This window comes from Culex quinquefasciatus, chromosome 2 (genome assembly GCF_015732765.1).
Source record: "Culex quinquefasciatus strain JHB chromosome 2, VPISU_Cqui_1.0_pri_paternal, whole genome shotgun sequence".
Classification (NCBI taxonomy): Eukaryota; Metazoa; Arthropoda; class Insecta; order Diptera; family Culicidae; genus Culex; species Culex quinquefasciatus.
Genome location: NC_051862.1, coordinates 109,065,101 through 109,081,131, shown reverse-complemented (window position 1 = coordinate 109,081,131; position 16,031 = coordinate 109,065,101). Strand labels below are relative to the sequence as shown.

Genomic DNA, 16,031 nt, shown 5'->3' with positions numbered 1-16,031 from the left:
GATGCTATACGCACATGATCCGGGGTCAAAATCCGACGACCTCTTGCTTGTTACGGCGGTAGGCTCGTAGATCTTAACTCCAGGGATTCCTCGGATGCCCATGAACATCCCAACACATTCATACAGTAGTCTACCATATCCACTGATGCTATACACACAAGATCCGGGGTCAAAATAAGACGACCTCTTGCTTGCTACGGCGGTAGACTCGTAGATCTTAACTCCAGGGAGTCCTCGGATGACCATGGACATCCAAACACATTCATACAGTAGTCTACCATATCCACTGATGCTATACGCACAAGATCCGGGGTCAAAATAAGGCGACCTCTTGCTTGTTACGGCGGTAGACTCGTAGATCTTAACTCCAGGGAGTCCTTGGATGACCATGAACATCCCAACACATTCATATAGTAGTCTACCATATGCACTGATGCTATACGCACAAGATCCGGGGTCAAAATCCGACGACCTCTTGCTTGTTACGGCGGTAGACTCGTAGATCTTAACTCCAGGGAGTCCTTGGATGACCATGAACATCCCAACACATTCATATAGTAGTCTACCATATCCACTGATGCTATACGCACATGATCCGGGGTCAAAATCTCACGACCTTTTGCTTGTTACGGCGGTAGACTCGTACATCTTAACTCCAGGGAGTCCTTGGATGACCATGAACATCCCAACACATTCATACAGTAGTCTACCATATCCACTGATGCTATACGCACATGATCCGGGGTCAAAATCCGACGACCTCTTGCTTGTTACGGCGGTAGGCTCGTAGATCTTAACTCCAGGGAGTCCTCGGATGCCCATGAACATCCCAACACATTCATACAGTAGTCTACCATATCCATTGATGCTATACGCACATGATCCGGGGTCAAAATCTCACGACCTTTTGCTTGTTACGGCGGTAGACTCGTACATCTTAACTCCAGGGAGTCCTTGGATGACCATGGACATCCCGAAGTACCCATAGACCTTTGAGATACATAAAATTTTAGTAAACAAATAAATCAAAAAATATGTTTTTTAAATAAATTAATTTTAAACTTTCAATATTTATTTTTTATAATCGTACAAAAAATGCTAGCTGTGGACCCCCCGAGAACTTGACAACTTTTTTATACATTTGTATTGGTTGTTTCCGTTGTGCTTAAAGGAAATGGCTATGCACCAGGCGCTTCCATATTCTTGTAGATGGCTCATATAATTGGGAGGAGACGCATGGTTTTTAAATTGTTCGATTTTTATGTTAAAAAATTTACCAGATTCGCATCAGTCCGCGTGGACATAAAATCAAATTCTGTCGATTGCATCGGATTCGGGGATGCCTTTTCTCTCAGGAACGGATGAGATATCGTCAATCCCTTGACACAAGTTTTGTTTTGTCGAGTAGTGTAATTTTTAAAATATGTTTTTAAACATAAAACATAAAATTCCAAACTTATCCAAAGTGTTACATTGTCTGGTATAATTTTATTTCTTGTTGTTTTAGACACTTTAATTGAAATTGTATAAGCTTTTGTAGTTATATTATTTAACTAAAAAAATAAAAGAAATATATTCAAAATTCTGGTTCAATTAAACTCCAAAGCACATCAAAGAACACATTTTTTAATGTGTTTTAAACTATCTAAAGACTGCTGTCCTTGTTCAGATTAAAGTGTAGTTTATAATCTAATCTAATCTAATCTAATCAGACCCTAGCGCAGCCAATCTTTCGAAGGGATCCTGGAGAGTGCCCTAGGTTAGATGACGCCTAGCACTCTTCTTGTCATTTATTAACATTTGTAGTGCGCCATTGCATTAGAATGCATTGAAACATCACAAGCGTTAAACCGGCCAGGCCTACTGCGTAAAGCCGTATCGCAGAGATGACTCGTAATTGGGTTGAGTTTGAGTACAGAGTGTTCGAACAACAACACAATTCTGAATCGACAGGGGAGGAAGAAGCGTGGGGACACACCACCATACGCTTCGAGATTTTTGTTGTATTCGTTGGGAGCACCAGGCTAAGAAGGTTTGGTACTCCGGGACCCTCTGGGATGGGACATTGTATTTCCACGAATGCCCTATTTGCCGTGGTTATAGCGCCACAACTCGCTCTCTGTAACAGTATTCCTAATTCCAGTCCACTCTCAACAAGTCGTCATGGCCTAGTGGTTAGCAGTTTTGCTTGGCAATCCAAAGGACGGGGGATCGAACCCCGCCTCGAGTGATTTTGATTTTTCGTGCATATTCATAATTTCAAATTTCTATGTTCTTAACTTTCTCGTTGGGAGCAGATGGGAATCGAACCCAGAACCATTCGCTTACAAAGCGAACACCGTAACCAGTCAGCCACGGCCGCTCCCTGTTCAGATTGAAGTGTAGCTTATCACCATTAACAGTTTTGAGCTAACACATTCATATAGTAGTCTACCATATGCACTGATGCTATACGCACATGATCCGGGGTCAAAATCCGACGACCTCTTGCTTGTTACGGCGGTAGACTCGTAGATCTTAACTCCAGGGAGTCCTTGGATGACCATGGACATCCCAACACATTCATATAGTAGTCTACCATATGCACTGATGCTATACGCACATGATCCGGGGTCAAAATCCGACGACCTCTTGCTTGTTACGGCGGTAGACTCGTAGATCTTAACTCCAGGGAGTCCTTGGATGACCATGAACATCCCAACACATTCATATAGTAGTCTACCATATGCACTGATGCTATACGCACATGATCCGGGGTCAAAATCCGACGACCTCTTGCTTGTTACGGCGGTAGACTCGTAGATCTTAACTCCAGGGAGTCCTTGGATGACCATGAACATCCCAACACATTCATACAGTAGTCTACCATATCCACTGATGCTATACGCACATGATCCGGGGTCAAAATCCGACGACCTCTTGCTTGTTACGGCGGTAGGCTCGTAGATCTTAACTCCAGGGAGTCCTCGGATGCCCATGATTATCCCAACACATTCATACAGTAGTCTACCATATCCACTGATGCTATACACACAAGATCCGGGGTCAAAATAAGACGACCTCTTGCTTGCTACGGCGGTAGACTCGTAGATCTTAACTCCAGGGAGTCCTCGGATGACCATGGACATCCCAACACATTCATACAGTAGTCTACCATATCCACTGATGCTATACGCACAAGATCCGGGGTCAAAATAAGGCGACCTCTTGCTTGTTACGGCGGTAGACTCGTAGATCTTAACTCCAGGGAGTCCTTGGATGACCATGAACATCCCAACACATTCATATAGTAGTCTACCATATGCACTGATGCTATACGCACAAGATCCGGGGTCAAAATCCGACGACCTCTTGCTTGTTACGGCGGTAGACTCGTAGATCTTAACTCCAGGGAGTCCTTGGATGACCATGAACATCCCAACACATTCATATAGTAGTCTACCATATCCACTGATGCTATACGCACATGATCCGGGGTCAAAATCCGACGACCTCTTGCTTGTTACGGCGGTAGACTCGTAGATCTTAACTCCAGGGAGTCCTTGGATGACCATGAACATCCCAACACATTCATACAGTAGTCTACCATATCCACTGATGCTATACGCACATGATCCGGGGTCAAAATCCGACGACCTCTTGCTTGTTACGGCGGTAGACTCGTAGATCTTAACTCCAGGGAGTCCTTGGATGACCATGAACATCCCAACACATTCATATAGTAGTCTACCATATCCATTGATGCTATACGCACATGATCCGGGGTCAAAATCTCACGACCTTTTGCTTGTTACGGCGGTAGACTCGTACATCTTAACTCCAGGGAGTCCTTGGATGACCATGGACATCCCGAAGTACCCATAGACCTTTGAGATACATAAAATTTTAGTAAACAAATAAATCAAAAAATATGTTTTTTAAATAAATTAATTTTAAACTTTTAATATTTATTTTTTATAATCGTACAAAAAATGCTAGCTGTGGACCCCCCGAGAACTTGACAACTTTTTTATACAATTGTATTGGTTGTTTCCGTTGTGCTTAAAGGAAATGGCTATGCACCAGGCGCTTCCATATTCTTGTAGATGGCTCATATAATTGGGAGGAGACGCATGGTTTTTTTTTAAATTGTTCGATTTTTTATGTTAAAAAATTTACCAGATTCGCATCAGTCCGCGTGGACATAAAATCAAATTCTGTCGATTGCATCGGATTCGGGGATGCCTTTTCTCTCAGGAACGGATGAGATATCGTCAATCCCTTGACACAAGTTTTGTTTTGTCGAGTAAGTACACGCAGAAAAATGTTTTGTAGAATCAGCCTGTACGAGGTTTGAATCAACAAAATTTTTGTTGAATATAATCAACGCCGATTTTGCGTTGAAACAAACCTTGATTTTCTCAATTCCACAAAAGTCTTTTGTTGTTTTAAAAAAGCTGCTTTGACGTTTAGGGTTGATTCAACAAAAATCATGATTTTCAAATCAACAAAACTTTTTGTTGATTCAAATATGCCTTATTTTTCTGCGTGTAAGTAAGTGAGAGAGTGCAATCATCAAGTTTTCAAACGCAACATTCTGCGATTTGCCATTGCACAGTGGTCCAGATGGCAAAATTAAGTGGAAAATGGATTTTCCGAAAAATGGATAAGTTTTGGAGCTTTGGTGTCTTCAGAAGAGTTGTTGCATATGGAAATGGGCAACTTTTGGTTTGGTTGAAAATTAGGGTGGTTCACGATTAGGGTGGTTTTGGAAATCTTACTTTACAGGAATATTTTTGGGATTTTTTTCGTCTTCTAGAAAGTTGACGGGCTTGCCAATCCAAGCAACTTTGTCGAAGACACCAAAATTTTATCTCGTAATCTACGCCTTCTACGACCAAATTTATAGAAAGCATCTGAGCAAACCTTCAAAAATCAGTTTTTTTAACGTGGAAATTCAGGGTTAAGTTTTAGAGAAAAGTGGTATTCGGGGCACTTTTAGAGCTCTAAAAAACAAACATTTTTATTATCTGACAAGTCAATTTGAACTTGAGGGTCAAAAGTTACAACGATTTTAAGGTAAAAAAGATGCAAATTTAAAACTTAAATATCTCGAAAAGGCGCTTGCAAAACTTTAAGCACCAGGTTGCATTTGAAAGAGGAGATCCAGCACTACAAACGCTGAGAAAATCTCAGGGGTGTTTTTCTTTAAACTCGAGATATCTTCATTTGAAAAAGTCTAATTTTCAAGGGAAACCCTTATGGGACCACCCTAACGAATTTCGAAAATTGTCCAAATATATGTTTTTCCATGTATTTTCCCGCAGAATCTGAATCTGCCCTCAGAATTGACCCAAAGTGTCGAAAAATCGATTTTTGGTCATATGGTTTAAATGATAATTTTACATGGAAACCCAAAATATGACCAAAAATCAATTTTTCGACACTTTGGGTCAATTCTGAGGCCAGATTCAGATTAAGCGGGCGAAATTACATGGAAAAACATATATTTGTACAATTTTCGAAATTCGTTAGGGTGGTCCCATAAGGTTTTCCCTTGAAAATTAGACTTTTTCAAATGAAGATATCTCGAGTTTAAAGAAAAACACCCCTGAGATTTTCTCAGCGTTTGTAGTGCTGGATCTCCTCTTTCAAATGCAACTTGGTGCTTAAAATTTGGCTTGCGCCTTTTCGAGGTATTTAAGTTTTAAATTTGCATCTTTTTTTACCTTAAAATCGCTGTAACTTTTTACCCTCAAGTCCAAATTGACTTGTCAGATATTAAAAATGTTTGTTTTTTAGAGCTCTAGAAGTGCCCCGAATACCTTTTCTTTTCTCTCAAACTCAACCCTGAATTTCCACGTTAAAAAAACTGATTTTTGAAGGTTTGCTCAGATGCATTCTATAAATTTGGTCGTAGAAGGCGTAGATCACGAGATAAAATTTTGGTGTCTTCGACAAATTTGCTTAGATTGGCAAGCCCGTCAACTTTCTAGAAGACGAAAAAAATCCCAAAAAAATTCCTGTAAAGTTAGATTTCCAAAATCACCCTAATCGTGAACCACCCGAATTTTCAACCAAACCAAAAGTTGCCCATTTCCATATGCAACAACTCTTCTGAAGACACCAAAGCTCCAAAACTTATCAATTTTTCGGAAAATCCATTTTCCACTTAATTTTGCGATCTGGACCACTGTGCATTGTAGATCAGGATTTAGTGAATAGAAACTAAAACACTTTTCAAAATGGTCATTTGTTGACTGCTTTACATTTACAAAAATGCTGATAAATTCGATATTTTTTTGGGTATTTTTAGAAAGGATTTGAAAAGATTTCAAATACATCTGTTATCCGTTCTATACCAATTTTAGCCGAAAAATACAATTGTTTCAAAAAAAGTAATTTTTTGAAAACTAGCGCACCGCTTTACTGAGAAACCGACAAATTAAAACCTAATCTGAGACAATTCCACATTACAATCTAATCTAATCTAATCTAACCCTAGCGCAGCCAGTCTTTCGAGGGCATCCTTGAAAATGCCTTAGGTTGATTAACGCCTAGCATCTTGTCATTATTAACATTTGCAATGCCCCATTGCAATAAATTGCATTGAAACATCACAAAACGTTAAAGCGGCCAGGCCAACTGCGTAAAGTTAACCGCAAAGATGATTCGTTGAAGTGGATTGAGTTTGAGCACGAATGTTCAAACCACAATACAATTCTGAATCTACAGGGGAGGAAGAAACGTGGGGATCCCCCGCTCACGTTCCTGTTTATGAAAGCAATGAATCGTTGGGAGCACCATGCTAAGAAGTTTGGTGCTCCGGGACCCTCTTGGATGGGACATCGTATTTCCACAAATGCCCTGGACACTATTTGCCGTGGTTATAGCGCCACAACTCGCTCACTGTTGGAGAAATATCAAAATTAGTACAGTTTGGAATTAACATTGTAAGATAGTATAAGTGACTTATTTTTAATCAATTTTAATTCAAAATGTTTACAAACTAAACTATTAATAGAGTGAAACTAAAATTCTGTATAATTTTACATGGACTGTACAATCCATTTTTAAGCTATGAGAAAAATGAAGGCACAGCATGCTACTTCTTGTAGTTGGTATCTAATGGCATAACAATAATTAAATGAATGAAGACTCACCTTTATTAAAATTCAAGTGCAAGGTTCACTCACACAAGCTCTGAAAAATAAACGATCCTACCTTAAATTGATGATACACTTCCGAACCTCTCAATTTGGTCCGATTAAAATGATCCACTCGAACACGACGGCAACATCTCTGCACTGTGGTGAGTGTATGTTCAGTGCCGCCTACAACAGCTTCTCGTTGGAGCCCTCTTTGAGGCGGCTCCCGTTTCCCAAACCGCCTGATAGGCTTGAGAGCGCTCTCCTCTTCGCCTCTACGCACTTGACGTTTCAAAGATGATACCGTCTGACTTTTCTGCGAAGCCCATGCAGCACAACAAAAATGACATCCGCTCTCAGAAAAAAGAATAAAACAAACTGAACAAAGAACAAGAAGCGCCTAGCAAAAACTATTTTTATACAAATTTTCACTCAAACTACCACAAAATTCATATAATTTCGATAGTAGAACCACTTATCTTCCTTTAGACACCCGAACAAATACTTTTCGCGATTGATTTCACACACAAAACGCCCGAAAAATGTGCAAGCTCCGAACCGACGAACCGTAGGCAAGTAGCAGGGATGCCATCCTCCCTGAGACAATTCCACATTATAATCTTAAAAACACAAGCGTATCGCCTTCTCCCTCCGCACGGCTGGGACCTTGACCCCATGGAAAGCATTGGACGGTCGGAGGGCTTGTAATGCACTTTACCAATAAGGAAAGAGCAGGGGAGCATTTGTTCCCCATACTAGCGCCAGTCAAAGATGTTACACATTGATCTTTGCCGAGTGGTGTCTGGAAATATTAATAGTTCTTTGTTAGTTATTTGAAGAATATTTACAGTGTCACAGTTTTGAAGAATATATCCAGACGGAACCGAATGATCGAATGCTGCCTGACGTCGGAAAATTCGGAGCAACTGGAGCGTACCTAGCGGCCGGGTTGTGTAGCGTAATGGAACTCCGATTTCGATATGATGGTACCCACGGCGGAGCTGGTCAAAGGACAACCAGGACAAACTCGTTACTGGCCAATTGCGACTTATGCTGGTGAAGTTGCGGCGGTTGCGGAGTCGTCCTCTTTAAAGCTAAGTATTCATGCATGATAATCGTATTACAGGCCTGCATTTTCTGGTCATGTTGAATACGATTAACTGCAACACTAACCACTTTAATTTTCTGCAAAATTGACAAGACTTTTGACGAACGTGACAGGACAGGGGACTGTAAAACATTTTATACAAGTTCCGACCTTTTTATGTGGGAAAATATTGCCCGAGGTGTGTTTCTTTGCATTTTTTAAATAATTACCTTTGCTGATTGAGTTTAAACCTCAACAGATGAATTCATTTTAATAATTTTGCCTTTGTTGGAACAGTTAAGGGTCATGTATTAAAAGTTCGTTGGTGTGTGCACGGAAAGGGGATCCATCGCCAAATCGCGATAAAGTTCGCTAAAACTAGCGAAAAATGTCGCTAATTTCTCAGCCTGCACAAAAATTACCTAGAATCGCTAATTTTTTTCGCTGGTTTGGAAACCGATGAAATTCTACCAAACCAGTGAAAAAAAACACTGGTTTGGTGAAAAATGTCACTGTTTGGGGGATCAGTTTTGCTAGAATCAGAAAATTTTCTCGCTGGTTTGGAAAAAGCGGCAGGGCACCAAAATCAACCAGGAGATTATTGTGCTGGTTTTGGGAGACAATTCGCTGGTCCAGCGGATTTCTTCACTGGACCAGTGTTCTTTTACGCTGGATCAGCGTTTTCTATCGCTGACGTCCGGGTTTTTTTGTCCGGCGGCAGCAGCTCGTACCAAAATCAACCAGGAGATTATTCTACTGGTTTCGGCGAAAAATCCGCTGGTTCAGCGAATGTTTCCACTGGACCAGTGTTTTTTTGCACTGGATCAGCGTTTTTTATCACCGACGTTTGTTTTTTTGTTTTGGCGGCAGAAGCCTATGCCAAAATAAACCAGAGGATTTGAGAACCAGGGATTAATTGGGAATCGTGTAAAAGCATGTGGCAAAGTTGCCACAGCACAAACTGTTCCGCGGCCATGGTCAAGTTCCTCGCCTACGATTCTTGCTGCCACCTGCGACAATTTGTGCACTCATCTATGCAGCAGTACAAATACATCTCCAGCTTCACTGCATCGTATTTTTCTGCTGCGAGAACTTTATGGAAACGTGCTTCTTTTCATTGAAAAGAACCATCACCTGTTGAGTATGTATTTTAATGCTGAACACTTGATGCAGAACTTTTTCATGCTTTTTTGTTTTGAAAAAACCCCTAAAGCAATTCGATTGCCACAAATCGCTTCCAAACGTGAACAATAACAAACATTTATGACGGCTGTCGGAAGGATGTGTATCAAACCAGCGAAAACTTTCGCTGGAAAAGAAACCGATGCGGAAATAACAAACCAGCGAAACCAAGTTGCTGGATTTGATTTAGCGCAGCCACCTTTTACAGCGAAAAATTTCGCTGGTTTAGAGAAAAATTTCAGCAAAACCAACCCAGCAAAATTCGGTCGCTGGTTTGGCGATCGATCCCCTTTCCGTGTGGATAGTGTACCCCGTTCGCTCGAGTTCCTTGGGGCCAGTTCTGTAGTCTCGACAGTTCAAACCTATAGCGCTGATTTTGGGAAGCTTGCGCGAATGGGGTTTTTATTGAACATTGGGGGCGGCGATTGAGCACGAAGTTTCGATTTAGCTTATTTACATCATTACACGATTACATACTCTCACAAACACAATTTTCTTTTTAACCTACCCAATCATGTTCTCAATCCCCATTCTCGGACGATACGTTGAGCCGAACAGTCGATAGTGGCAAACGCTCCCGAAAAAAAGCAAATTTCTCGCGCGCGGCGCGGCCGTAGTGGTATAATGTGGTGGATTAGCGGAATCTATTGTTTAATAGATCGACATGGAAACCGGAGTTCGAAAGAACACGCTGAAGCTCTGCTTCCAGCAAGGCTCGAAGGTACCCTCGAATCTCGAGGTTCTGAAGTTTGTTACCGGAACACTGGAACTGGGAGCGGCCGATCTCCATTCCGTCTACAAAGACGAGAATGATGGTTCGTTCTACATCAAACTTATGGATGAACCAACCTTTACCGAGTACTGTGGTAGGCTCGAGGAGCTGTACATGTTCAGGTACGATGACGATTCATGGTCACCTGTTACCCTAGTGGTGGCCAGTCGAATCTTCCGCTACGTACGCATTTTCAATTTTGCCGCCGGGAATAGACGACAAGACCATCACGCAAGTTCTCGGGCAGTTTGGCACCATCCGTCAACACGTGCGAGAGCGTTACTCGCCCGAATGTAACCTCAACATCTTCAATGGCGTCCGTGGCGTGCATATGGAGATTGCGAAGGAGATCCCGGCCGGCCTGTTCATCGGACACTTCCGGGCCAGGATATACTACGACGGACTCAAGAATCGATGCTTCTTTTGCAAGCAGGAGGGACATGTGAAATCGAATTGTCCCAAATTGGCCAACAGTTCGTCAGGCAGCGGCGGATCACGGTCCTATAGCACCGTGACCGCCCAGGGGAGGCCTGTTAACGCACCGTACCTCAGCGTGCCGCCGATGACACCCGTCATGGAACGACTCGTGAAAGCAGTTCAGGAACCAGTCCCAAGCGCAGAAGGAGAGTCGACTCCGCCGACGGAAGCAACAGGTACACCAGCAGTCATCGAAGAGCCACAAGTAAGTGCGGAAACTAACCAGCAGCAGGAGTTGGAGAACATGGACACTGGGGGATGAGGGGGGCCATCAGGGTGTGGGTTCGGGTACCAGGGATGAGGGGGGTATTGGGGACCACAACCGGGGTGCGGGTACTGGGAAAGGGGGGGGGGGTCTACTGGGTGTTAAACGCCCGGCGGAGCCGTCATCGGATCCAGAGGCCAACAACAGCGAGGGACCAGAGGACAGCACCGGACAACCTCCGTTCAAGGAAGTCAGCGGAGGAAAGAAAAACAAAAGATCCAAAAAAGGTAAAAAAGATCAGTCAAAACCTCTCTCAACGATCTCCACGCGGTCGTTGTTGAAACCAGCAAAGTAAGTGTACATAACCTCAAACAAGCACGCGTTGTCTCGCGGAGTAGGTAGTAGTGTAGGCGAATGTTTCTTCGTAGTATATGTACCATCAATATTAACGCACTCAATTCTTTGCTAAAAAAGTCTCTCTTGAAAGATTTTATTTGGAATTCAGATATCGATATTGTTTTCCTACAAGAAGTTGCCTTTGAAGATTTCGGATTTTTTCCTTCTCATACAGCGATCGTAAACATTAGTACTGATAACAAAAGTACAGCCATCCTCGTTAGGAAAAATATAAATTTTGACAATGTTCTCATCAATTCGAATGGTCGGTTATCTTCTATTTTTATCGATGATAGTAATTTCATTAATGTCTACGCACCTTCTGGGTCTAATTATCGTAATTAACGGAACTCTTTTTTTACTTTTGATATAATCCCTCATCTATCGTTTACAAAACGAACATCATTGTGGGTGATTTAAATTGCATCCTGTTACCATCTGACTCGAACAGTTCAAACAAAAACATCTGCTCTGGATTGCAAAAATTAGTAACGTCTTTGAATTTACATGACATAGCATAGAACATAAAATTAATCAAATGACTAATTTCACTTTTATAAGGGGTGATTCTAAATCGAGACTTGATCGGTTTTATGCACCTTTAGAATTTATAAGTAATGTTAGATCGATCAATACTTCTGCTGTGGCATTCTCTGATCACCACGCAGTAATTTTGAAATATAATAAAACGAAGCTGGCTTTATAGCTGTCGGCCACCATTGCCAGTACCAACCACTAGTGTCTTCCTTTTTATCTACAAGGACTTTGCCGCCCTGGGCTCCTAAGTGTATGAAAGTATGGCATGGAGCGACGGCGCCGAATACCCATATTTACACAAAGAAGTTTAGAGCGCCCGCCGCGGGATTCGAACCAGCGACCTCTGGATTGGAGTCCAGCGCGCGGTCCGATTGATCCACACGGGCGGGACAAATATAAAGTTCCAGATAATATTCCTCTACAAACACGAGGTAGAGGTTATTGGAAAATAAATCCTAGCAATCCTAGTTTAATTATAAATTAAGAGATTACAGCTGATTTCAAAACTCTGTTTGAGAGGTGCGTGCTGCCGAAAGCAAACGTCTTTTTCATCGTGCTTTTGATTTTGAAGTTTTCTGCATGAAAATGCTAGACTGCGTTGGGGATGTCGGAAACGTCGGAAACGTCGCGAGTGTGTTGGAGGATCTCAGAAAACATGGAGTTTTACGAAGTTTTGCCATAAGCGGTGTATGCACATCGGAAGGAACCGGTCAAGAAAAATTTCAAATGGGCAGCAGCGGCAGCGAAAGCAAGCCAGAGAGGGTGAAGAAAAGCCCCAAGAAAACATTCCCTCTCCTTTGTTCTGCTGTTCGTAAAGCTGTTTCTTGACCCCTTTCCTTCCGATCTGCGTACTAGCCCATAAGTAGTGACTTTTAGTGAGTTTTCAATCAGTTTGGAGCACTCGCTTGAGGCCGCCATGATGGCGCTACGCCATCCGGAATGTTTTCGACAGTCATGCTGTAGTGTGTGTGATACTGCTGCTTGTTGTAGTTGTGTGGCCAAAAGTGTTTAGTAGGATCGCAAAAGAAATCAGTACCGAAACCGCGGGGGAAAGAGTGAGACAACAGATACTCCAAGCCTGAAAAAATAAGTGCCTTTGTATTGGTGAAAGTCTTTTGACAGCGCTGATCAATGTAATCCATCCTAACAAGGTACGGCTATGTTTCTACAGTTGTATTGGTGTAGGGACCAAGAGAAAAAAAAAACTGTCAAGTTTAGCTACGAAATTCAATTTTATGTAACTTTTCTCTCCGTGCACTGTCGACTAGAAAAATTATGACGTCATACCGTTTGTTTTGATAGCGGATATAAAGGAATTTTAATGTTTTTAAGGTTTTGCGAGGATTTGAAGGAACCTGTGCTGCGCAAATGTCCTTCTGCCGGCAGAAAACTTCACGAAAAAGGTAAACAATGTGTTAAGAATAGTTTTATTTTTACTAATTTGGTTTATTTCAGCGGTATTAGCGGGCGAGTCAAATCGGACAGTCAAGTTACGGAACCATAATCGCATGTTGCTCAATTTCTGGCAGAGAAGAAACGGCCAGCTCTTCTGCGGACCGATGGGAGAAACAGGAGCGGAACTGGTGATTGAACTGTGGCGCGAAAGAAACGGTGATGGAATCGGAGTACTAGCAGCAGCACTTTTCGTCAAGCAGCAGCAGTGCGGCTGTGATGCGTTCAAGTAAGCGCTGCACTCAAACCAGTCCCCGCACTTTGGTGGCGACCAATTCAGCACCGATTATCAGCTGCAATCAATCCCGGGATGGCCAACAGCAGTACCGATCGGCAATCTCCAAAGCTCAGTGTCAAACTCTACCAAACCCGCACCATAGTGAGACTGCTGGCTGTGAACAACGTTCAGCTGCAAAAGAAGCTTCAATCCCGGCCGGTCACCATGTTGACGCTCGGAACAACGTTGGACTGCCGCCGCAATCAATTAAGCTCCCAGCAGCAAAAACCTCTTTCGCAAAAACCGCAGCGCCAGGTCGTTGCAAGGCGTGATATGAAACACATCCGCAAGTTTGGCCAAAACTCCAAGCTGGCCCCTCCCCTGCAGCAGTGACAGTAAATGTCGATACACCAGCAGTTTTGCGTCGATTCCAAGGAACCTGTACGGCGTAGAACCTGCTTGAATGTTTGGCCATTTGGATGACAAGCTTACCAAGAATTTGGCAATGAAGGTAAACAAAATATGATATTCGTAGTAGGAAAAATAAACTAAATACATACAATTTATTTTAGCTGTGACAGAATTTCGGTATGCGGTCGAGTCAGCTTGGAGAAAAGCGTTTGGACCGAAAGAGGAAGAATATAGTTGATCTGTAGTTAAAGTAGATGGCCGTAGCCGTGAGGCAACAAGTTGGCACATCAACGTGCCACGTTGTATTTCCGCCGCCAAAAGTTCGCAACACAACACCAGGTCGTTTTCCAGCGTGACATGGACAACATGCGCAAGTCTGGACTAGACTTAAAACTGGAAGCCCAACATCAGCAGCAACAGAAACCAGCTAGGCGATCAGCAGGATCTGCAGCCCTTGAATTGAAGTACCAATCTTGGTAAACCAATGGGGAATACGCAAAACTTCTTCAAAATAGCCAAAACAAAAATAATCATCTATTTATAATTGATTGCGTAACAAAACTTTTAATCAAATATCTGTTATGATTCTCAATTCGAAAATAAATGAAATATCTGAATCTTATCTTTCACTAAAATATGACAGAGAACCTCGAATAAAAAATATTTTCAAAAAAATACTCTGTATAATCTGAACTGAACCGTGGTTGATTCTGTCGAAATGTTGATTTCAAACGATAATCGTGAATTTCGACAACTCACATTGTTTCGTAGAGTTCTCCTCTCATCAGAACCTCGTAGGATCATCCCTGAGGGCTCCCGTTCATTCCGGATTATGACCACCGTAAAAAACAATTTTCCTACGCAGTATCGGAAACTATATTTATCAAATTCTTAAGATTCCATAAATTGTTTCCCTGTCGGGACTTCCCTGAGGGCTTCCGGTAATTCCGGTAATCCGGTAATTATGGTCATTTCCGAAAAAATGTATTCTTATGGTCTGTGCCTTGTAAAATGTATACTAAAAACGCATTATTTATGATTAAATTAGCAATTTCCATTAAATTCCTATATCGCCCTGTGCAAGCAAGAACGGTATGACGTCATCAGTAGAGGCATCGCGAATGTTGACACTTTTTCGCTTACTAACACTAAACCAACCCGTTCTCAGCCGGACCTCTTAATATACGGACATTGAGCGCTGATAAGTATCGGGGAAGATTCGCGAAAAACGAAACGAAATGAGCAACAAATTGTTAGCAGTTAAAGGTGTGCGCAAAATTGGATTGCGTTAGTGTTAGTGGATTGGAATATTCAGGCTGGTATGCAGAAGGAAACTCTAACGGCATCGGAAGGGGACGTTGGAGACAACCTGAATTTGCTATGCTGAGTTGCAGCATTTGCTCGGCTCAGGCTATGCGTAAGCGGTAGAGTTGAGCCTGTGTTTACATGCCAATCCGGATGCGGCTGGTGCATTACCTGGCGATTGGTGAAAAGGCGTTCTCTGACTGGCTTGCCGAGCCAAAGGTGGTGAGCGAGAGAAGACATAAATCAGAACGGTAGGGACTTTTTTTTTAATTTTTTTTTTTAATTTATATTTATTCAGTTTTTCTTTTCCATGTACATTCATTCAGTTAAAATATTATTGAGTGTCCAATCACAATTGATGACTTTTCACCTCAATTTTAAATACTAGCAACTTTCATTTATTCATGAAATATTGTAGCTTTCGCTATTCAGTGATTTCAAATGTAGGAGGTCCTACATGTACAAAAGGGAAAAGGGATACCTTAAAACTAACTTATAAACTATATAAAGAGCGGATCAATGCAGCTGAAGACTGCAATGATTTTTGTCGAAATGCATCAATTGTCTTATTGGACATAACATCCAAAGTGTCAACTTCGGCTAATTGATGAAGTTCACTGGTGCTGAACCAGGAGGAAGTTTCAGAATCATTTTCAGAATTTTGTTCTGAATCCTCTGAAGTTTTTTCTTCCTGGTTAAGCAACAGCTTGTCCAGATCGGCACAGCATAAAGCATGGCAGGTCTGAAAATTTGTTTATAAATTAACAGTTTATTCTTGAGACAAAGTCTAGAATTCCTGTTTATAAGTGGATACAAACATTTAATATATTTGTTACATTTAACCTGGATACTTTCAATGTGAT

At 41.9% G+C, this 16,031-nt stretch overlaps 1 protein-coding gene across 1 annotated transcript; it reads left to right on the top strand.

The window, feature by feature from the left end:
• The first annotated feature begins 13,056 nt into the window (after positions 1 to 13,056).
• On the top strand, positions 13,057 to 13,604 carry LOC119767107. Its single transcript, XM_038254760.1, has 2 exons — positions 13,057 to 13,186; positions 13,239 to 13,604. The coding sequence occupies exons 1-2, from the start codon at positions 13,105 to 13,107 to the stop codon at positions 13,466 to 13,468; spliced, it is 312 nt and encodes a 103-aa protein (XP_038110688.1). The 5' UTR covers positions 13,057 to 13,104; the 3' UTR covers positions 13,469 to 13,604.
• The last annotated feature ends 2,427 nt before the right edge of the window (positions 13,605 to 16,031 follow it).

Coding starts and splice junctions, on each gene's coding strand:
- LOC119767107 (XM_038254760.1), top strand. CDS start 13,105: ATGTTTTTAAGGTTTTGCGAGGATTTGAAGGAACCTGTGCTGCGCAAA. Junction 13,187..13,238: donor CAGAAAACTTCACGAAAAAG/GTAAACAATGTG, acceptor GGTTTATTTCAG/CGGTATTAGCGGGCGAGTCA.